This window comes from Odocoileus virginianus, chromosome 8 (assembly GCF_023699985.2).
Source record: "Odocoileus virginianus isolate 20LAN1187 ecotype Illinois chromosome 8, Ovbor_1.2, whole genome shotgun sequence".
Classification (NCBI taxonomy): domain Eukaryota; kingdom Metazoa; phylum Chordata; class Mammalia; order Artiodactyla; family Cervidae; genus Odocoileus; species Odocoileus virginianus.
Window position 1 is genome coordinate 75,682,135 of NC_069681.1, and position 24,414 is coordinate 75,706,548.

General features: G+C 38.0%; 1 protein-coding gene across 5 annotated transcripts in view; it reads right to left on the bottom strand.

Moving 5' to 3' along the window:
- Positions 1-596: 596 nt before the first annotated feature.
- Positions 597-24,414, bottom strand: part of KATNAL1 (katanin catalytic subunit A1 like 1) — a 57,717-nt gene continuing 33,899 nt past the window's right edge. For all 5 annotated transcript variants that reach the window (XM_020874302.2, XM_020874304.2, XM_070471746.1 and 2 more), the window contains exons 5-11: positions 19,373-19,500; positions 18,878-18,983; positions 15,287-15,445; positions 14,435-14,561; positions 12,241-12,375; positions 6,383-6,509; positions 597-5,218 (exon numbers count right to left, since the gene is read on the bottom strand). In XM_020874302.2, the coding sequence (XP_020729961.1) occupies positions 5,020-5,218; positions 6,383-6,509; positions 12,241-12,375; positions 14,435-14,561; positions 15,287-15,445; positions 18,878-18,983; positions 19,373-19,500 (981 nt within the window). In that variant the 3' untranslated portion in view covers positions 597-5,019. The remainder of the gene's footprint in view (positions 5,219-6,382; positions 6,510-12,240; positions 12,376-14,434; positions 14,562-15,286; positions 15,446-18,877; positions 18,984-19,372; positions 19,501-24,414) is intronic.

Consider the following 24,414-nt stretch of genomic DNA (forward strand, 5'->3'; position numbering starts at 1 on the left):
TGTAATGGTGGGTTTATGACATGATGCTTTTGTCAAACCCAGTGAACTGAAATGTAACCTGTAAACTTTACTAATAATCAATACTGACCCAACTAAAACAAGTCAATCACACTGAAGAGAAGATACTGATAAAAGGGGAAATGGCAGGGTGGGGTGAGGACGGAAGAAGTGTATGAGAACTCTACTGACACACAAGCTTAATTTTTCTGTAAACATAAAAATGCTCAAAAAATAAAGCCTATGAATTTTTTTAAAAATAGTTTTGGGGGATTCATAAAATAAGACACAGTCACCAAGAAAATTCACCTTATGGAGCACCCACTTTGCAAAATGGTTCTACACAAGAAAGACAAATGTATTTGTTAAAACAGAATTAACTGAAAAGCCATTCTTATCTTACCTGAATCAAGCTTGAAGTTATTAGCATAATGCATGGCAAACACAAAATAACAGGTTTACAATATGTGATTTTATAAGAACTAAAACTCTGGAAAAAGTCATCCCTTGTAGCGAGGGATCTGTTACTCCCACTGGTGGCAATAAGTGGACCGGAGACTGTAGATCAAACATGAACCACAGAGAAAACACCGACAAGCCACGCTCTAGAAATTTATTACCAAATTACACTCTACGCAGACACAGCTCAGCTCGTGGAACTGGCGGCCTGGCCACACAAAATGTAAGGAGAAGCACATCCAATAAACACAATTTGGAAACATATTTTTAAGTTAGGTTCAAACACTGGGACACAGACACTGAAACAAAAAGCTTAACAGAACACCAACGGCCACAGCACAGAGCACTCTTCCTGGGCACTGTGTCCACACAGCATTAACCGAAGGCATCAGTTGCTGCCGTGCGAATGGACGTGTCACACGCCCCCCTCTCTGTGTTGTCACAAAGCACTCAGGTCCTTGTACAGGAAGGGTTAGGTCCTTGCCACACGAGTGTGTATTTATGAAGCTACTGAGAAGGTGCACTGTTCTCCTTGAATGGAAGCCCCAGTGGTGAAGCTGCCGTGACAGAGGTGGGAAGACTAACGTAGATGTTCGCAGAGGCTTCACCTGGAGGGTGTGGCTTTGCCAGAGGAAGAACAACCAGCATCTTCAATAAAACTTTCAGTGTTAAAAAGAAAACTAGTGAGTGAGAGAAGAGAAAGAAGGAAGCGATTCAAGAGACAAATCTGCCTAGATGATGAACTGAATTTCAGCATGGTTCAGTTCATTCCCACGTGAAACTAAGCTTGTTGAACTGAGGTAGACTCCAGAAATGATATGTGCAAAGACTCAGGTTTTCCAAAGGGCAATATTTAGTCATTTCAGAGCTTGCAGAACAAAAGTGTGTTTTATAATTTTGAACATAAAATCAGAGTCCTTTCACAGGAGGAAAACCTCCATATTAATTCCCTATTTGTTGTGCCAAATTTCCATAAATGTACAGAAACGTACACACTGCTGGTGACAAAGCAGAATCTAGGCTATTTTTATACATATAAAATAAAATCAATCAAGAAATGAGAAAGGTAAAATAAAAAAACTAAATCTGATGACATTACCTTCATATTTTTCCTGTTTTTATTAACAAGTCAACTGGAAATTAAGAAATATCCCTAGAGTTAAAGAGTTGTCCAGAGCCCAAAAAAACTAATAAAAATGCAAAGAATTATTGTCAATTTGTGAATGTTTAAAAACATAAGTGTTACTAAGGGGCTTTATTTTTTAAATATTCATATCGTTTCCACAAGAGAAAACAACATTAAAAGCAAATGTCCTAAAAAATTAAATAAATAAGTATAAAAAGCCTAATTTAAAAGTATAAATAAGTAAACACAGTAATTATAATGTGGTTTTTAGCTTTTTCTGAAAAAAAGTTAGCAGCAATGAGACTAAAACATTTGGGGTTTAAATATCTGAATTCCTCCAATATGCCTTCCAACTGTAATTCCTACCCTTTTCTATTGTGACAGATTTTTAAATTCACATAAATATTATGTACATCACAAAGTAAGTAGTATATATAGTATATAAACAAATCTATACAATCAAAACAGTTATGGAACAGAAGATACAAAACAAATGTTAAAAGAATGATTACCACTGCTTCCTTATGTGGTTAAAGTGTCCCTTTCTTGGAAAAGGCTGGCAATTACCCTTAGCATTCTATGCCTTTCACACAGGAAATACCCTAAGGTGACTTATCGCCCGCAAAGAGAAATGCAAGTGTGGGAATCTATCACGCCAAGACTCAATGATCAAGACAACCCGGAAGGAGCCAAAGCCCACAGGACAAACAATGCCTGCCTCGTCCTTCACCGGACCTCAAAGTCCTTCGGGATTAGGAGAAGTAAAAACAGAACTGTGTCAGCTGATCTGTGATTCTCATCATGGATTCAGCAGCCTATACAGAAACCTCCCAGGAAGGAATTCAAACAAACTCAAGCTGTTCAAAACCTACAGTATCAATAATGTCATATTTCAAAGAGTCAGCCTACATGTAGCAAAGTGGAAGAGTGACAATTACACTGAAAATCTGGGCGGTGTATTTTTCCTGGTGTAGCAGTTATATGTTTGTTTACAGTAGATTCACCAGACACTTGCTCATTTTTTGAATAATTAGTGATTTCAGCCTACTTTTTGACAGTCAAATATCACATCATAAAACGTGCAATCTCCAGAGCTCAAACAAAGCCCCCACTGGCAGCTAGAACATAGCATGCTACTTCTTCCAAGCTGTCCTGGCATTTTTGGAGGCAGAGGTCCAAGCCCAACATGTATCTGGTCATTCTGGAATGCTCACGATGCTGCTGACTAGAAGACAAAATCTGGGACACCAACGTCTACTTTCTACTTGGATTTCTAGAAGGTTTCAGCCATTTGTCTGGCACATTTCATGAATATTAATTTCCTTTTAAAAACAAAGGAATTATGCAAACAAAATGTTTGCAATAAACATGTAACAGGTTTACAGGTTCTCCATAATTACATGTGTACATGTTCACAATAAACATGTAGCCTGGGAAATGGCAAAAATGGTTCTTGAAAACATCCAGGTCTATAATGGTTGTATTGTTCAACAAAATGGATTCCAGTTCTAATTTTAAAGCAAATTTAAAGAGAGAAAAACTTTTACATATTATCTTTTCAAAGCACACACAGGTTACTGTGCCTTTCATTTTCATTAGCTAGAGCCAGGATCCTTTAAGGGGTTAACACATACAAAGCATTCACCATCCTCTGACAGAGAAACCAGGGAAGTAAAAAAGCACACACGACTAACAGAACACAGTAAAGACAAGCTCCCAGGAACTAATCAACTGACAGTTTTTTTAAAAAAAAACCACAATTACCATGTTATTATGCATGAAGAAGTCAGGAAAAATTGAAACATGAGCCAAGACAAACAACATAAAATCTAGAAATATGGTCTAACTAATCAACTAACATATACAAAATTTTTGGCAATCAAAACACTAAGGTTTTAACAATGACTCCTAGAATTTAAGGAAAAAAATAAGCTACTGCCTGGCAATAGTCTGCAAGATGATGTTAGTGGGGTTATTTCTCTATTTTAAAAGTTCACGAATAAAAGGAATTAAGGTGAACTAATTCAATTAAAAAAAACCATGATATCTCATGATTTTAACTCTTAAAATCTACGCCTCAGAGGAAAGGGGGAGGGTGATTTAAAGCATCAGATGAATACTGCAGTTCAGAGTCAGACTTACTTAAAAATTATATAGTTCTTAGTAGGGGAAAAGCTCCTAAGCAAGTTGCTAAAAGTTATCTTCAACTGTCAAAAAAGCTGTATTATTTTTAGCTAAACTAGTAGTTACTGTCTAAAATTGAAAATTCAGGATACCATCCAATACAAATTTTTTTAAAGCTTGACTATCAAAGCACAGGTTGCCCAGTCAGAATAATGCAATTTTTAAAAACTAACATTCGGCTACTCATAACTAGATACATGACCTCTCTTTTTCTGGCCTCCTTCTTGTCTAATTCCTGCTGAAGTGAATGAGCAAGGCTGATTTCTAACCTAACTTTAGTGTGCGTACAAGCACTCAACCTAGACAAGGAATGATTTCTAAATGTTCAACTGAACATCATTCATTACGCATGATGCTGTTTTGTTAATAAACAAGCTGTCCAGAAAACCATAGAGTTTGCTTTGTTTTGCATTAGCCACAAGAGAGTGGACTTGTTTAGAATACCAAAGCATTTATTTAGAATACGAAAGGCAAATTCAGCAAAACACAATGTTAGAGCAAGGGCTGATCTGTTGAACTTACTGAAAGAAGAGTGAAAACAAACTCAGAAGTCTAGAACGAAGAGGAAGTTCTTATGCAAACATGATACTTTTCCTGCCCTTCCAACATGAAGTACTGCCAGCAAAAATACTCCAGATCAGAGGAGCCACCTGGCAAGATGATTCAAAAACCACAAAGCATGAAGCTATACACCCTCACAAAGCTCAATGAGTGATTAAATAGCTAGCAGAGGAAACGGTGAGGGAAGGAAAGGTAAATGGTGTTAACAGCCTCTAACAGTAGTGGTTGAATGCTGAAGGTTTAACTAGCAGATTCATTATTTAATCCAAAACTATCACTCTTCAAAACAAGGAACAGATCTGACACAAACCCAGTTTTGATGCTAAAAGTCAACAGAAAAGGTCCTTTATGTTCAGAGCTAAAAAGAGGGAAAAAAATGCAAAGTCAGAAACAGAGTTCCTTCTAGATGTTCTGTAAAGAAGTTTCTACAACAGCACATGGGTCACTTTCTTCAGCCCTCCATACTCTGGTGTGGGTGTGCAATCGGAACGCATGGATACGTGAACGTCAGGCTCTCTATGTAGGCTTTTCTTATTTCTCTACTACATGTATACTCTTTGCGGTTTTAAACTGTTTTCCTTTCAGAGAAAAATCTCTCCAATGAAAAGTTCCAAACCTGTTTAAAAAAAAATTGTTGGAATTTCTTCACATTTTATAGACAAAAATACCAGAAATGAAAGAGCTGACAGAAATCAAGCAGATCCAAATTCTACCATCCACTTTTCATATTTCTCTAAGTCTGCTGCAGAGACAGACTTTGCGATTTTCTTAAGAGCCAACTCAAAGTCTCCTCTGGTCACGGGCATCTGAAGCTCCTCTTTAGAGAGTGCACGGATCTCTTCTGGACTAAGACCATTGATTCGTCGTCTCATGGCCATTAAGGATGCATCCCTAAAAACACACCAGGATCAGTGAGAATTTACTGTTGTGAATGTTTCAGACACATTTAATTATGATAAAGTTAAGGGAACACAGTCAAAAGATTATTTTTACATGTTTTTATGATGCCGCTCAGAATTTTCCACTTCAGACATCCTGAGGGTTCAGGAAAGGTGAACACAGGATGCTAAGGACTTAAACATAAAAGGGACTGTTGGTGAATCCTAAAAGTCTGGGTTGGGCTCAGATGGTGCTGAATTTTCTTTTCCCTCACTTACTCTTCACAGACAGCCCAGAAGTCTAGGAAACTGAAGGGGAATTATGAAATACTGAATTGCGGATTTGGAAATAAATATAAGGCTAATGTTAGAATAACTTAAATCTTATGCCAGTTTGTCTACAATCTAAGCAGAGGAAGAAAAGTCAAGAACCTTTCTCCTTGGAGCATGAATACATGTACACATAGTAGATATGGAATTCCCCACAGGGAATATTCGTGGGCAAGTGAAGAAGTAAAATCTGACTTCTCCAGATCCTATTTTCAACTCTGTTCTTGATCTCTTATAAATAATTACACAGGTTAAGTAGACAATGAGTGCTCACAAGATAGAGAACAGGCAGCCAAGCCAATCAAAACTTCACATTTTTATACATTTTACTATAGTAATAGTAGAAGCTATTATGAGCTTACTGAGTGCCACTAAACTTGGATGCACAGAAAAGTAATCGTAGAAAAAAGGAGTAACATAGACATCACAGTTTTTACTGATGTCAATTTAAGTGTTGTCAGGAAAGTTAAGTACTATAAAAAAATCCTCTTGAGTGATGTGAACTGTCTAAAAGTTATGTTACTAAACTGAAAGGGAAATTTATATATATATATATATATATATATATATAATTGATCACTTTTCTTCACATGTGTGTAGTAAAATGATACCAACCCAAACTAAATGATATTATTTTATGTTGATGTAGCAAGGCTCCAATTTAGGGCTAAATTAATCTCAGGTTGTCGAAGTCATTATTACCAAGTTAGGCAATACAATTTCTTAAAAATCAAAGGTTATACAAGGTGAACATATTGTTATATAACTATTCATCTAACAATGACCAGTGAAGCTTCACAGAAAACAACAGATACAAAAAGGTCACAGACCATTAAAAAAAAAATACCTGCAAACGTTAGTTATATCAGCACCAGAGTAGCCCTCAATCTTCTCTGCTATATCTTCCAGTTGAATATCTGGATCCAACTCAACTTCACGAAGATTGATTTTCAGAAGCTCAGTTCTTCCTTTTGCTGTTAAAAGATTTCTCTGCTATTAGATATTTTACTTTACAAACCATTTTGTTAAGAAATCATCTATTAACATTCAAGAAACAAAACAGAGTCTAATGCAAAGAAGAGTAAATAACTCTAAGTCTACAGATAACTACTGATATACCCCATGACTCGTGGAAGCATGTACCTTCCTGTGTGCCTTAGCTGCAACGACTAATAACTGAAACAAAACTCGGAGTTTTCCTAAAAGATTGTGAAGACACTTGCCATGAGAACAAAGGGTCTGAGACCCTTTATGAAAAATAAAAACATTAGTATTCTAGCACCAGAAATGCTTTTGTAAAAACAAAAATGTATTTAGCCTAGTTTTATGAAACTAGAGTGCATGGAGTATAACTCCTGAGTTATTTTGCTCATCTTTTAGTACGACACAGGAAAAACTTTCTAGGACTCTAATCGGTATTTTTTTTTAAATCTAGTTTTCTTTTCCTAGAAATCAGCAATTGGCACAAAACGCTTATTAATATATATTTTAACTTGGAGAGCCAGCGCACAGACATTCGTTGTTCCAATGTGACTGAAAATGCATATGAAGTAAGCTGAAACAAACTACAGACTTTTTAATATAACTAATCTTGCTGTTTTACCAACAGTTTTTGTAGCAAATCTGCTTAATACAGCACATTAAGATGATGCAAAATTAGTTCAGATGTGGCTCTCTATTATTTTCTAATAGACAAAATGAAATTTAATTCTCTCAATTTTTATTTTGAAAATTTAAATTTTCAAGTAAAAAGAGAATCAGTGAACGCCATCTACCTTTTCTTTAGATCCCCCAATTGTTACCCAGTTATCACCCCCTTGCCTTCTCCTCTACTCCCCTACCTTATCAACTGTGAGGAGCTACAGGCATCACAACACTGTACCTTAAATTACTCAGCAGTGTCTCCTAGGAACAAAGGTATCCATACAATCATCTCACTAAGCAGGAAATTTAACACCAGTACGTGAGGATTATCTAATACACAATCCAGACTGAAATGTCCACATTTGTCCCAGGCTTTCACTCCTTACTTAAAGACCTAAATTACAGATGGCATTAAGTTACTGTCTCCTTAGTCTTCTTCAGTCTAAAACAGTTCCCCAGTATTGTTCTGTTTGTGTCGTCTTTCACAACACTGACAATTCTCCCCCAGATGATCTTACAGAGTTAAGGCATTCCAATAAAACACTCCATCAGGTACATTTGAACCTGACAGGCAGACAGATATGAAAATGTTAATGGAAAGAACCAAGAATAACCAAGACTCTCCAGAAGAAAAACGGCAAGGTGGGAGGAACTTCTCTACTGAAGAGCAATAAGATTCAAATCTCTGTAACACTCTTGCAGAGGCAGACGAGCAGATCCAGGATAGACAGCAGGAAGCCCAGAAGCAGAGCAGGGCATTCAGTGTGGACACTTGATTCAGGCACTGGGAGAAAAGGTGTCTTTTCAATAAATGACGCCAGAAGTGACTATTCACAGAAGGAAAAAATTGAAATTGGGTCATACCTCACCATACATAAAAATCAGTGCCAGATGTATTACTGATCTAAATATAAGATGCAAATTCATAAGCATTTCAGAAGATAAAGCAGGAATCTATTCTAATGACCTCAGAGTAGGTATTCATAAGACATAAAAGAAATTGATTACAAACAAAAAGACTAATAAACTGACCATATTAAAATCAGGAACTCCTGTTCATCAAAAGACACGGCTTATTAACTCAGTGAAAACATACAATCTATAGTTTGAGAAATACAACAGACTAAACAAAAAATTTATATCTAAAATAGTTTAAGAATTCCTACAAATCAGTAAGAAAAAGTTGGACCACCTAACAGAAAAATGGGCAAAAAACTTGAACACATATATCACAAAACCCAAATGACCAATCAATAAAGGAAAAGATGTTCAAATTCCTTAATAGCAAAGGAAAGACAAAGGAAACCACAATAAGCACTGGTACACATTTAGAAGTCTGACAAGACTAGGCAAAGGAGAAATGTCAACTACGGGAACTCTCATACACTGCTGGGAGGAGTGTACACTAGAGCAACCAACCACTTTGGAAGACAGACTGGATTTATCTACTGATGTTTCAGCCGTGCTACACAACCCAGCAATTCGCTCCTAGGATGGAATGCTCCATCATGGCCTAAGGAAACTTAGGCACTGGCACCATTACAGCATATAGAAGAATGTTCAGAGCAGCATAGCAGCCTAAAACTGGAAATAAGTATTAACATCCATCAAATAACATGATGGGTAATTGTGGTATGACCACATAATGGACATTATGGGCTGAACTGTGTCCCCGCTAAATTCTTAAGTTGAAACTCTAGGCTCCAATGCAGCTGGTAGTGCTCCACACACAGCAGGTGGATGTTCGTGAATAAACGAACATTACTTTGCTATTTTAGTCCCAGTACTAGAACATCACTGTGTTTGTAAATCAGGATGTTTTACTGTGGCCTGTCCTAAGAACTTAAAACACTGAGTTTAACCTAACATGATCTTCCACAGAAATAAAACTCCCAACAGCAAACTTCAAGGAACTCTGGGGCATAAGCCTCTCCTACGTGAGGGCCTGGTAGGACTGAAGCTCAGTAGGCAGCACGCTCTTCTCCAGCGACCATGACGTGGGGAAAGCAACTTCTGACACTGGTTCTATCAGTGATTTGTTAGAAGATTCTAAGTAGGATTTATCATCTCTATAGAACCGAATTAATGATACTTAATAACGTTGTGAAAGTATTTAATGAGGGGTTAATGTGGTAACAACAGTATAAAGAACTGTCAACGCTACATGACCAAGTTAATACACATTTGAAATTTAAATAAACACTGTTAGATGGATGACACACTTGTAGTAACAATTCTTCTCGAGTACCTGAGGCCGTCCAGCATGGCGGATAACCAGCACGCGCTCCAGGACTGGGCACACATCCAGCTCTGCTGCCCTGGGAGGACACCCAACCCTCAGGGCTTCGGCTCTCACGAGGAAAGGTGAGAAGAGAATCGACCTCACAAGCCGGGCGCCGTGAGCTAACACCTGAAAGGTGCAGCCCACAGGCAGCAGGCAGTAAGTGGTCGTTGTCCCACCACCCCCACCACCCCCAGTCAGCCAGCAAACAGGACTAGAGGGTGACAGAGAAAGCCAGAGCCCTTCCATAAAGGACCAACTGGGAGACACAACAAGAGGAAACGGCCACGGGAGTGACACCCACACAGGGAGAGGGGCCAGGGCAGAGAAGACCTCAAAGAACTGGTGTGTTCTCATTGACTCAGCAAAACCAATAAAACTTAAATAGAAAGGAAGAGGGAAAACACCCTGGGAAGTGAGAGCGCTGTAAACCATGACATGGAAGTAGGAAGAAGCACACGTGAAAAAAAATATCAGGAGAAAAGTACAACAGAATACTAAGAAATGCAAACAGACACAAAGAGGAAAGATAAGGTATTGAAAAGAGAGCTTAAAAGAAGTACTCTAACCCTGATGTGATAGGAAATAAGAATCATTTGGAGTCTAAGAGACTCTGTGATGCGCTGGTGGTTTAGGGAGGTGAGTCTAAAAGTCAAGCATAACTAAATGAAGGTGCCGGAGAAAGGCAGTTGTCAGGCTGACAAGAGCTTGCTGCCGTCATTCAGATGCATCAAGTATTCAGTGCGCGGCCAAGCTCCTCCACCGAGCCTGTTGCCTGACTTCCTCCTTCTGCTGACCACGGAAGATGGTAGTCACCAAGATGGTGTGACAGCCTCTCACCCACAGGCACTTCTACAGCGTGGTGTGCATCCCCACCCGCTGGCGGTCTCCTTCCCCTCCACTTGAAAATGGGTGGGCTTGTAAATGCTTCTACTCTGGGTACAAAGAGGTGACACTGCTTGACCTCTATAGCCAGGTCAAAAAACAGTGCACCGTCTACCTTTTCCAGTGGAACAATCACACCTGGGGCCCTGAGCTACCGTGTATGAAACGTGATCAGCTGAGGCCGCCATGCCTGAACAAGCCCGGGCCACATGGAATAACCCCAAGTAACACACAGAGGTGCTCCAGCTGAGGCCCCAGGTGTCCGCCCCAGGTGGAGACACTCCAGATGAGTCAGACTCCAGCGTGGAGTCACCTCCTCTGCTGACCTTCCAGCTGTGACCCCAGACATGAGGGGACACACACACACAGCATCCTGTGGTGCCCTATCCAAATTCCTGATCCACAGACTCTGTGAGCAAAACAAGACTGTTTGCAACGGCAAGAGTAACCCATCCACTGCCTTTCCTTGCCATCAAGTTCTAATTGCCTCTCAAACTTAAAGAAATCTGCATATTTCTTTATGTAAATTACATAACTTACAATATGTCTTTTTGGGTGGCTTTTCTTGTTTTATCTATTTTCATTCCTGTACTTCTTGCCTTTTCCAACTAAAAACGTCTTTTCATGGCATAGATTTTGTTCATAAAATGTCCTTCAATTTTTTTAACTTTCTAAATCTACTTTTCTTTCCATTCCTTTTACTCTAGATTTCTAAACCATTCTTTCAGGCCTGTTGTCTTCCCATATTTTCTTTATAGTTCTGTCTCTTCCATACCCTTTGCCCATCAGATTCTTCCACACCCTTCTATCCCACCAGATTATCCCACAATAGCTGTCTACTCATTTTCAAGCAGCCATGCCTCTGTTTTCATCCTTCTCTATGGAAATTCAGTGAAAAATGCAACTTCCTCCATGAAGTCTCCCCTCAGCACCGTGGTCAGAATTTACTATTCATTTCCACCCCAAAAGACTACGGGCAACCCCGGTATCAGGTGCTCCCGGGTTTCACTGCAGTTAAATGGGGCAGGTGTACGGCTCCCTTCCAACCATTCAGACGCTCTAAGGACAAGGGGCACACATCTTCATCCTGACACAACACTTAATAACAAATGTCCTGCAAACAGCAAAGAGCTAAATAACACCTGGGACCTTAATTAACACAGGTGAAAGAAGTCAGAAACAGTGGCGTTCTAATTGTGAGTATTTGTTTGGGAGCCCTTTAGGAGAAAGCAATTTCTCCAGTTCTATGGTCACGAGCTACACATGTTCAGACTAGTAATGAGCAAAGAGAAGCACCTAAAAGTCATTACCCACGATGGACATTACCTTTTCATACAGGAAAATAAGTTCAGAAAAAAAATCTCAATAGTCAGCCAGGTCTATGTTCTCCAATATTTCAAAGAAAGCTGAATCGCTGCCTTTGTACCATCAACTTGTATCTTTCCCCCCAAGCTAAGCTTTCCTCAGCAGTTTATAAACTTCTGTCATCAATTTTCTTTCTAATTATATATTTTCTATCTCACAGGAGTACTCAATAAGTACATTGAGGAGCTAAGCCAGGAGAGAGCACAGTATAAGCACACAAATATCAGCTATTACTACACCTGGGTCTGGGGCCTCGGGAACACGGGTCACCTGTGAAGTGGGATCAACATTCCCTACCTAACAGGGTTGTATTAGTGTTAAATAAAATAAAGCATGTTCCATGGGGGAAAAAAACACCGCCGCCCTGAATGTAAGAAACTTCACTGTAGCCTCTGTCTCCATAAATAGCAAATTGGTTATTTATAAACTTCTATAAGCGAAATGCCAATGGAATGAAGACTTAGAGAAACAGAGAAAGGTAACAAGAAGTAAAAGAAAGATCAAAATGGAGTAAAAGGAAGGCATCATACCTGTTGGCAGAGGTATATATATCCTTTTTTCTAATCTCCTCCGCAATGCTTCATCAATGTCCCATGGGAAATTAGTGGCAGCCAATACCATGACCATTTTGGAAGGATCATCATTCTCCAAAGCTCCTCCGACTCCTATGGACAACAAGGGTAAAGAAGAGCATTTTTCTTACAGTCCCTTATTCTTTCATTCAACCAATACTTCTAAGCATCAGCTATAGGCTTGGTGGGAGGCTCAGGGACAAACATGATGTGGTCCTTCTCACCTGTGTGGTGTCAGAAACCAGACAGATCCACACGTAAAGAAAGAGGCAGAAGAATTCCCATGGTCTATTGCAGAAGTCTAATCTGATAAGAAAATCTAATTTTTTTCTGTAATCTTTTTTGTGTGTTTTTCCTCTGCAAAGAGGAAGCAAGGGAGATTATGCTGTTTTACTACTTTATTTTTTTTTAATCATGAATTTTTTAGTTATTACTCTAATTTGTTTTTCTCAAGAAAGGAGAACAGAATAGGGTTCACATTTATTTAATACTAGCATGCAATCATAATTTTGAGAGACATTATACTGCAATAATTTTGTCCTTCTAATTTTAAGTGACTGAGAAAAAATAAACAAGAAATTTAAGAATGAATATAATAATCAATTGCTACTGAAAATAATGATTTCTTTTTACACAAAACCAAATATATGTACACAGGGTCTACCTTCTCAGAATTAAAATTTTAGAACAAAAAAACAGGTTTACAGAAAGGAAACTCTGGAAAATAAACAATAAACAAAAAAATTACCAAAAACTCACAAACTTTATTGATATGAATTTTGAGTCTGATATACCAAAGTAGTAGATTTAAAACAACTTAATTCAATGGTATTTTCTTAATAAATTACTAAACTCCTATTTCAATAGTTATAAAGAGTTAAGCTGTCCAACTAATGGTCACAAATACCCAGCAATAAAATTCAGCTAATACAAATGATTTTGTATTTGGTGATGTTTTTAAATGTTTTATGTGTTTTCCTCCACATCCCTGCTTGCAAAAAAATACAACACAGACATTCCTTTCTTTTATACTTCAACAGACATAAAAATGGTAAACTCACTGAGGGAAGGGCCTCCTAGTACTGAATTATTTTATACCTCTTACACTGCCTGGCAATCAGAGTCACAAATCTCTAAAGAGCACCTCTGGGCCCATTACTCTCTTCCTCCAATGGCTCCCCAAAGCCTTTCCTTCTGAATCTGAATAACTTCTACCAATACTTCAAAGCCCCTTGGCTATTCCCTTCTATGACTTCCTTCTTCCGGGTGGTACCCCTCCTATACTGTGTTTTCACTACACTCAAGAGTTTAGTTCTACTACAGAACTAGCGATATAGTGTACTTGTCTATGAAGTGCATGCTTCTCAACTAGAACAGTGGTTCTCAAACTTTTTGGTCCCAGAATCCTTTTTACACCTTTAAAGATTATTGAGCTCCAAAGAGTTTTTGTGTGTGTGGAGTATATCAATATTCAATACTTATTATTAAAAACTAATACTGAGACTTAAAAAATATTAACTCATTTTAACAATAAAAAATACATTATTTGTTAACATATTTTTAATATATTTTATGAAAAATAACTGTTTTTTTAAACCAAAAAAGATTAGTAAGAAGGCTGGCTTTTTTTTTTTTTTTTTGCATTTCTGCAAATCTCTCTAATGTCTGACTCAACAGAGAAGATGTGGATTCTTATATCTGCTTCAGCTTTTTACCTACTGTGATATTCCACATGTCTTATAGCCTCTGAAAGTCTCCACTGCTTTACTTACAAGAGAATGGGAGTGAAAAAAGTTAAGTTTTTTCACTTAATATTATATCTTGATATTATTATGAAAATAGTTCAGCATCTGTGCACCTTTTAGGAGTTTTAAAGACCCCTGGGACCCTGGACCACATCTCTAAACAGTAAGCCCCTTGAAGGCCATGACATTCCTTTTCTTTGTAACCTCAGAACCTGAAACAGTACAAGTATGTAGCAGACGTCTTCTGAGTGCATGAAGAAATGAATAATTAGGTGGATGAACAAATGACTACAAATAAACTCCAGCGGCCTTCTGGTCCATTCGCTAAGAATTTCCAAAAAATAAATTTACACAAAATTCAAAAAGGATTCTGAATAGTTTTGAGGCAGTAATTAAGTATCAATTACCATCCATCTGAATGAGCAGCTCAGACTTGACTCTGCGACTTGCCTCATGTTCATCAGAGGTTCCTCTTCGACTGCAGATAGAATCTATCTCATCGATGAAGATCGTGGTCGGGGCATAAAACCTAGCCTTTGTGAAAATATTTGAAAGAAATCATTTAATGATCTCATAAAATAAACTGAATTTCTAAAATGCCATTTTCCTCCATCTAAAACAACAGTAAAAAAGAGCAGAAATTTCTCACTGCTTTAATGCCATTCTTTGGTTACTGATATGTTAATCATATCAGAAAAAGGAAAATCCTAAAAATAAAAGATAAGTTATACAGTTGGTGAAGTCAGGTGACAGATACACAAGGATTCATGGTCCTATCTTTAATTCTGTGTTTGAAAACTTCCATAATACAGAACGCTCCTAAAGATAAATCATCAACGTATCCTCAAATATACATTCCTAAGTAACTATTGCAAATGTTTATGAAAAAGGAACAAACTTTAATAATAGATCAATTCCTAATTGGTTTTCAAAATATATATTAAAATAAATTTCTGCTCAATCAGCTCATTAGAGAGTCAGAAATAGCCTCCAAACTACACACATTTCCCAAGTCTTTTCTACCCTCCCTGGATGGGATGCCACGGGGCTTCAACCTCAGAGGGGAATGCAAGCTGAAGACACAAGAGCCACTTCACAAAACTCACCACCCCATGTCTTACTAGTGTCAAGAACTCTGAAACTACAACCATACTTGACCTTTTTTAAAAAGATACCTAGGTGAATCATGGATCTAGGTTACAGGGATACCATGTGCCTATACAAACAGGACTCTGAAATCCAAACATATCATCACTCACCATTTCAAACAACAGACGAACCAACTTCTCAGATTCCCCTCTATATTTAGATGTCAGTGTGGAAGAGGAGACGTTGAAGAAGGTTGTGCCGCACTCAGTGGCCACGGCTTTAGCCAGCATGGTCTTACCAGTGCCTGGGGGCCCAACCATCAGCACTCCCTGAAATTTCAAAAGATGTATTAAGTGATTTATCAGATTAAAATGCTTTCTTATAAAATATCATCAGCTAATAATGTACATGAAACTCTTCCCATCAAAAGAGAAGTTCAACTGTCACAGTAAAATCATGGTGCATGTGACACATTTCATTTTATAGACAAAAAAAACTAAAATGACGAATCACTTCACAGAATGTCTCAAAGGTATCAGAGGTGCTGAGAGCTGGACTGACAATGGGCCTAGACAACAAGGAATCACCTGGGACATCTGGAGAGGACCTGGCAGAAGACAAACATGGATGGTCTTGGGCATAGCTTAAGACTTACTGCTCTGTTTAAGCAATGAAAATACATGACATTTTCTAGCACATGGAGCAGAATTATATATCCTTTGCCCTCCTTAGGCACAAAACCTATCCTCCACAACACATAATATATACTTTCAATCAGAAATAAAGATCCATTTTTCAGCTTATAAGGTAGCTAAAATCTACTGATGATTCAAACAATCAAATTAGCTAGCATTTTAACTGTGCTGGACAGTTAACAGTTTACATAAAACACTGTTAGTAATGAAAAAGCCAAATATAACATAGACAAAAATCTAAATTTTAGTTATTTCTCACCTTTGAAAGCAAATAAACAGAAGTATTCTATAAAAATAAATCAAGGAGTACAAATTATCCAAGAACACTAATCTTCCAGTCCTGAAGGCTAGAAGATTTTTAAATACTTACCATTTTCTTCTAACACTTCCAATGAGAGTTCAGATATATACTTAACACTACATTTTTTGGCCTAATAGTTGGTGATCTTAAGATGAATTCTGAGCTATTTGTTAACAAGCTTTGGAGGAGTTAAACTTTGAAAACTATGTGCATAGCAAAGTTTCATAAACTCTAAATTCAGAAACTGTCCAAACCTGCTTCTAGCTATGGAATTTTGATACCCAGGACAATGAGGGATCAGTAGGATTTAAAACACTCATTTTATAAAAATTTGTTTTTGCTTTGCAAGAAACCTTTAACTATATGTGACACTGATATTTCAAAAACTGTAAAGACAACTAATGGTATAGGCACAGCTACAGAAAAGGCCCTGTTTCTCTTTCCACTGTCCTCCCAATGCCCTCAGTTCTCATAATGTCATTAACATGGCCACGACCAGGAGATGATTTCCAGTGTCAGCATCTGTGCACAAACACAGCTCACAGATACAGGACAGCATTCAAACACGTCACCTCCTCATGATGTTACTCCATCAACTGTCTCCTCTCTTTCCTGTATCTCCTCTTCTGTTTATTTGAAAAATGATATCCTTCACTTGACCCTACAAATCCTCTAATGACTATCTACCTCTCCCTTTCCCTCCCTGGCCAAGCTTCTTAAAGAAATGTTTTATGCTTACTGTTTCTTCATGAGCTACAGTCTGACTTCTGCCCCCAATGCTCCACAAAAAATACCAGACTGACTAACCCAATGGTCACTTTTTAACTCACAGCTTCTCTCTTCCCTCTGATCTCTGATGCTGCCAATAACCGTTCATTCCCTTCCCCCTGAAACTATTCCTCTCCAGGCTGGTTCTAGGACACAGGACTTGTCATGCTAGGGAGGATACACCTACCATTCCAGGTGTTTTAAAACCCCTTTAAACACCTATTTTTATGAAGGCCTTATTTCTTTTAAACATTGTTTTTAAAGTTATAATAAAGGGGGAAATTTATGGTACTGTTGCCTAAATTAGTAATCTCTATAAAAAATAGTTATCTCTATCTAAAACAAATAGATGGATATCCAAAACAATAGAAATTACAAGCACAAGCTGAAATCAAGATTGATGGGAGAAATACCAATAATCTCAGATATACAGATGACACCACCCTATGGCAGAAAGTGAAAAAGAACTAAACAGCCTCTTGATGAAAGTGAAAGAGGAGAGTGAAAAAGTTGGCTTAAAGCTCAACATTCAGAAAACTAAGTTCATGGCATCCAGTCTGATCACTTCATGGCAAATAGATGGGGAAACAGTGGAAACAGTGGCTGACTTTATATTTTGGGGGCTCCAAAATCACTGCAGATGGTGATTGCAGCCATGAAGTTAAAAGATGCTTATTCCTTGGAAGGAAAGTTATGACCAACCTAGATAGCACATAAAAGGAAAGAAATTACTTTGCCGACAAAGGTCCGTCTAGTCAAAGCTCTGGGTTTTCCAATAGTCATGTATGGATGTCAGAGTTGGACTATAAAGAAAGCTGAGCACCGAAGAATTGATGCTTTTGAACTGTGGTGATGGAGAAGACTCTTGAGAGTCCCTTGGACTGCAAGGAGATCCAACCAGTCCATCCTAAAGATCAGTCCTGAATATTCATTGGAAGGACTGATGCTGAAGCTGAAACTCCAATACTCTGGCCACCTGATGAGAAGAACTGACTCATCTGAAAAGATCCTGATGCTGGGAAAGACTGAAGGCAGGAGGATAAGGGGACGACCGAGGATGAGATGGTTGGATGGCATCACCAACTCAATGCACATGAGTCTGAGTAAACTCCAGGAGTTGGCGATGGAGAAGGAAGCCTAGAGTGCTGCAATCCATGGGTTCGCAGAGAGTCAGACACAACTGAGCGACTGAACTGAACTGATAACAAACAGTCTATAGAAGCTTTTAAATTGTGAGAGGCAATCAAAATGCCATGGTATAAACACACAATTTCTTCTCCTTTCTCCTTTTGGGCACAAACAAGGAGGAAGTATTAAGAACATAAAAGACCTTCCAGTTAATCTAGAAGGGGCAAAGTAAGATCACGCTTTTATTTCATTCTGCCAATCAGAGCAAAGCAAGACTCTGCCTATGGCTAAGACCAAAAACAGTTCAGGCAACAGCTATCGGAAGGGCTTTTTTAATACACTAGAATGAAAGCACTGAACTTAGGAGGTGCGAGTCCTGGCCAGGCTTTAGACTATAAAGCACAGGGCAAGCTAGAAAGATCTAAACATTCTCATTACCTCTGAGAATTTATACCTGGCCTAGATGAAGTGATCAAAATAATTAATTACTGAGAAACAGGTCAGCTTTTAAAAAGATATTAATTTGATCAAATACTTATTCTATGGCTATGTACTATTACTATTTAATTTGTTTGCTAACTTTCCATTTACAGAAACAGACACCTGGAAAATTCTTAAAACTCGTCTCCAGCTCAGCACCCTTGAGGGAAGTGACTCTAAAGGTGACAGGATCAACACTCTCGACCCGTCTCCTGCCAGGCAGAGGCAGCATCTCAACCACAAATCCTTGTCCAGGTACCCGAGGTACACACCAGCCTCCCCCAACCTTTACAGACCACGCTAATAAATGCATAAGGAAACTACAACGCTGGCTTTCTTTATCATGCAAGCTGCAGTTTTATGCCTATATTATTTTAATAAATTCTCACCTTCCAAGGCCTTCTAATTCCTTTGAAAAAGTCAGGCATCCACATGGGAAGGACGACAGCTTCCCTCAGCAACTTCTTAGCTTCTTCCAGATCTGCTATGTCATCCCTTTGGAAGAACAGCCACGTTACAGGCTTATTTGGGGTCACCTTTGATTTATAGTCAATAGCAGCTCTTTGAATTGTTTTTCACTTAGAAAATTATTCTTATAGGAAGAACAGTATTCTAATTTTTACTGTATAAAATGATCAGTGAAAACATACTACAGTTATAAATCAGGACATTATTCAATTAGCAACCTTTGTTGGTTACGTCAACATCAAATTAACATGAAAATGTCTTGGCTGTATTCTACAAGAACAACTGTTCTGCCAAGTCTGCACACTCATATTACGGGTGAAGTCAGAATCAGGAGGTGAATGGATAGCAAGACAAGCCACACCAAGCCAACCTACAGCCTTCTCCGCAGCTGTGATTCAAGAACCTAACAGACTCACCAGTGGACGCTTGGGTTCCTGGAGACGATGTCTCTCTCAAGGGCTTCCACCAGGTCCTTATCATATGCAGCACCATCAAATTTTGGAATTTCACCATCACTTGTACCATCTTGCATATTTTTCCTTCCCTGGGAACAGGTGTAGAAAAAAAAAATCAATAACAAGATAGTTTTAATTAACATCATTAAGCTTTCAAAATACTGCAGTGGAACTATTTTAAATGGCTTATTTTTTTTTAAATAGTGTTTCCTAATTACCCCCAAAGCCATCCTCCCCTATTTAATTCATCAGCAATAGATGAACTGGCCAACCTTAGGAGACACTACATTCTTGAGGGGAGAAGTGCACATTAAGACTAAACGAGCTTGATATCTCTAAATTTGGGATTGTTAGGGATTTCTGCCACTACTAGAAAATATTTCAAGCATTAATACAGAGGAAGAAAAAACCAACTTACTGAAAACCTACTGCACAGCAAGAAATCTCAAATACATTATCTCGTTTAGTACAACAACCCTAAAGGTAAGGTTGTATTATTACCCTGTTTTTACAGATAAAGAACTGGGACTCAGAAAGTTAATTAAGTTCACAATTGTTAAACATCTGAGTATAGATTTTAACTCAGATCTTCTGACTCCCCAAACTCATGCTTTTTCACAACATTAGACCACCTCATGCCTGTCTGGGTCATTTTAAAGCTTAAAAGCAGGTTATAGAGGCAGGAAGGGATCAATTATGAAGATGAGGTTAACATATACACACTACTATATATAAAATAGGTAACCAACAAGGACCTACTAGCACAGGGAACGATACTCAGTATTTTATAATAACCTATAAGGAAAAGACTCTGAAAAAACATGTATATAAATGTCTATACCCGAATCACTGCTCCGTACCCCTGAAACACATTAATAAATATATATCAAATATATTTCACTAAAAAAAAAAGAGTAGGTTACATATGGTAGAACTATTACATCCTCCTAAGCATCTAAGAGGCTGCAGATGAGGAAAGACTTGTGACGTTGAACTGCAGCTTACAAAGCTTTTTCCCACTCAGTGTAAGTACACACTTAGGGTTCAGGGTTTCTTCCTAGTAAGGTCCTTGGACCACATCATAAAGTCACTATAATGACAAAGATAAAAGGATCTTTTAAAATAGTATCATCAGGGTCATTAAAGCAATATACTTTACCCCAAATTCTTTATTTAATAACACACTAGCTTGGAAAAAGAAAAAAAAAAAGAATTACATGCTATGGTTTCTGTGGGGTTCTGCCAACATTTACTCAGCTCTGAAGAGCTTTAAATGAGACGTGCTCAGCTGCCAGAAACAGTTCAACCACTAGAACTACTTTAGCAGAGCCAAGCACCTCCCCAGAGCTTCAGCCCCACAGTTACTGTTAAGGCAAAAATGAAGGAAAAATGGTCCAAACACTTATCAATTTCCTAAGCTTCAATATGAAGAGAGAGAACAGGATGAACCTCGCCTACCACACTCCATCTGAGATAAACCATAAACTAGATCCTAAGTACAGAGAGAGCTAAATGGCTCCCTGTGGGCTGACGCTCCAGTTCTTTAAGCCACTGGGTAAACGACCAAACAGTACTCTGGTAATTTGACTCCAAAATGAATAATTTACTGTCTGGTTAGCATGGTATGAAACTGAATTTTCAGGAAGATTCTTGTACTTCAGATGACAGATCCCAACACTGACACTTAAAAGGAGTAAATTTCTGGCGTGCCTACTCAACAAAGATAACGTCAACAAATTTAAAATAAGCTCAGCCTAGAATCATATTTTATAATAAAGATGGGCCAAGGATAGTCACACTCAAACAGATCACTACGAACACTATTATCGTTTTTAAAACTCTTCTAAAAATAAATCAACCAGAGAATGCAACAGAAACTGATATATCTGGGATTTAACAAGCTTTGATATGACATTGTAATTTGAGACTTACCAAAAAAAAAAAAATTAAAAATATAGGCAGAGAGTCATTTTAATATGAATATCCAAGTGGTGGGGAGGATTTGATGAACACTATCAAGGGAAAGTAAAAGGTATACACTTGTCCGGAAGCAACAGGAATCATAGGATTTTAAGATAAATAAATATATGACTATCTATGTCCAAGACATTCTATTGCGCCTTCAGTGTAAGATCAGTGCATGGAAATAAGATTATCTGCTAGACTACTGGCAGGAAGTTAACAAGTAAACCACAAACACACACAAACTGTGATGTGCTATGAAGACACTGAGTGGTCAGTATAGTTAAAAGGTACTGCGCAAAAAGGCGAGGCTGGAGGGGGGCCCCCCGGCAGTCCACTAGTTAGGACTCCTAGATTCCACTGAAGGGGGCACAGGTTTGATCCCTGGTTGGGGAACTAAGATCCTGAATGCTGTGCAGTGTGGCCAAAATAATAATAATAATAATAATAAAGCATTTTTTTAAATTAAGAATAGGTTGGAAAGATGGTCAGAAGTTAGCACACTGGGCCCTCTAGCCCATGGGGAGATGTTTAGATTTTATTCTAAGCAAATAGGGAAATTTTTGAAACTTGCCAAGAAGGGCAATGACAGAATCTGATTTACATGTTAAAATGACCCTTGTAGTTGCTATATGGGAAAAAGGGTGGGGTGGAGAAAGACGGAAAAGCTGGGAAATAAAAGCCTGTAGCAGCAAAGTCAAGGCTCTCAATTCACAGAAGATACATGGGTAGAAAGTCAGTCAAAGCACTTGCCCTCCCACCCAAAGTTTCTCAATAGTACAGATGAGACCTGAATACAAAGTAAGTACTCCAAAGAAGATTCTAGATCTTTTTCAACTCAAAATGGTGAGGTGACTAAAAAGCAAAACTAGGAAACTAAAAATAAATAATCTATTTGGTGATACTGGGAGATCAACAAAATGGGTGACAACTATCCTTCTTAACAAACAGATCAATTAAAATAGGAAATATCAAATATGAGTGAAAAGCTTTGGTTTCAGTTAACCCACTAGATTAACTGCAACCAGAAGAGTGGTTCTCTCTGGGAAAGCAGTAAGTGGCAGAGATCAGAAGGGATCATGAGTGTGGCTTCTGAGGAGCTCAGTGTTCTATTTTTGACCCCTGAGCGACAGTCACACGGATTACATGGTGGTTACAGAGGTCGCATGCAATCAGTACAAGCTGACTCTTACCGGTTTGTAAGCGCCAGTTATTAAATTTTCAGGAATTTTTCAAGCCAACTGTGAAAAATTAGTAAAAATTATACAAACTTAGAATAAATTATACTAAAAACAGAAGAAGTAATTGCTCAAAACTCCTCACTGCCAACTATTGAACTATCACTGATGTACTTGTACTGCGTCTACGCTGCAGAATGGTAGGCTGCTACTCATGTCAACTCTGAGTTCAGTGATCTCGTGTTGGTAGCCTGGAACCAGCCATAGTGGAAGTGTTTATACCATAGAAATCAGCAAATATAACAAAGTGGGGACTTGATTTCTTGTTCTGTTAACCGTCTAGACTTAAACTAATGGGGGAAACATTAAACTAAAGAGTGTGTCATTTCTATAGTTTTTACGATGTACATAGCACAAAAAATTAAGGAAATAAGTTTTCAGTATTTGAAAACCATGATATGATTCATCAAAGTTGTTCAAGTGATTGATGGAGGAGTGAAGTTCTGACATATGTTTCTGTTGTTTCATTTTCAACTGACTCACTAGTATCAACCAAAATCCTGTCAGAACTACATTCCTAAACATCTGTCAACTGCAACCAAAGGTACCTACAGATGCAAGAGTTAAGTAAGCAAAAAGCAGCAAAGGCATTTCATGAGGGTCCATGGGCCCTATAAAAGTTTACAATAAACAGTCTTATCTGTTTTATTATTTATAAATTATATGTTGTACATCCTTTATTATCAGATTTATAATAAACTTGTGTGAATATGTATGCGTAGTTGCATACATATGACTTTTTTTTTTAAAAAAAACTAGTTATTAGACATTTACCAGTACACTACTGTTAGATGATCATCATTCATCAAATACTACCCTTATAATCTATATACTTTTCTTCAATAAAGAGATTTTTTAGGTCATTGTTCATTTGTATAACTACTGATCCACATTTCTCAAAAGAATACTTCAACCCAGTTTATATCTCTACATATCAGACATTCCTAGACTTAAGCAAGAGAAAGAAAATATTCAAAAAATGGCCATTTCCTAGTAAGTAATTCAATCAATTACTTAAATCAATTACCAGATAACCACGATGGTGTGATCACTCACCTAGAGTCAGACATCCTGGAGTGCGAAGTCAAGGGGGCCTTAGGAAGCATCACTATGAACAAAGCTAGTGGAGGTGATGGAATTCCAGCTAAGCTATTTCAAATCCTAAAAGATGATGCTGTGAAAGTGCTGAACTCAACATGCCAGCAAATTTGGAAAACTCAGCAGTGGCCACAGGACTGGAAAAGGTCAGTTTTCATTCCAATCCCAAAGAAAGGCAATGCTAAAGACTGTTCAAACTACCACACAATTGTACTCATCACACACTAGCAAAGTAATGAAAATTCTCCAAGCTAGGCTTCAATAGTACATGAACCGAGAACTTCCAGATGTTCAAGCTGGATTTAGAAAAAAGCAGAGGAACCAGAAATCAAATTGCCAACATTCGCTGGATCGCAGAAAAAGCAAGAGAGTTCCAGAAAAACATCTACTTTTGCTTTATTGACTATGCTAAAGCTTTTGTCTATGTGGACCATGACAAATTGTGGAAAATTCTTAAAGAGATGGGAATATGAGACCACATTATCTGCCTCATGAGAAATCTGTATGCAGGTCAAGAAGCAACAGTTAGAACTGGACATAGAACAACGGACTGGTTCCAAATTGGGAAAGGAATAGGTCAAGGTTATATACTGTCATCCTGCTTATTTAACTTATATGCAGAGTACATCATGCAAAATGCCAGGCTGGATGAAGCACAAGCTGGAATAAAGATTGCTGGGAGAAATATCAATAACCTCAGATATG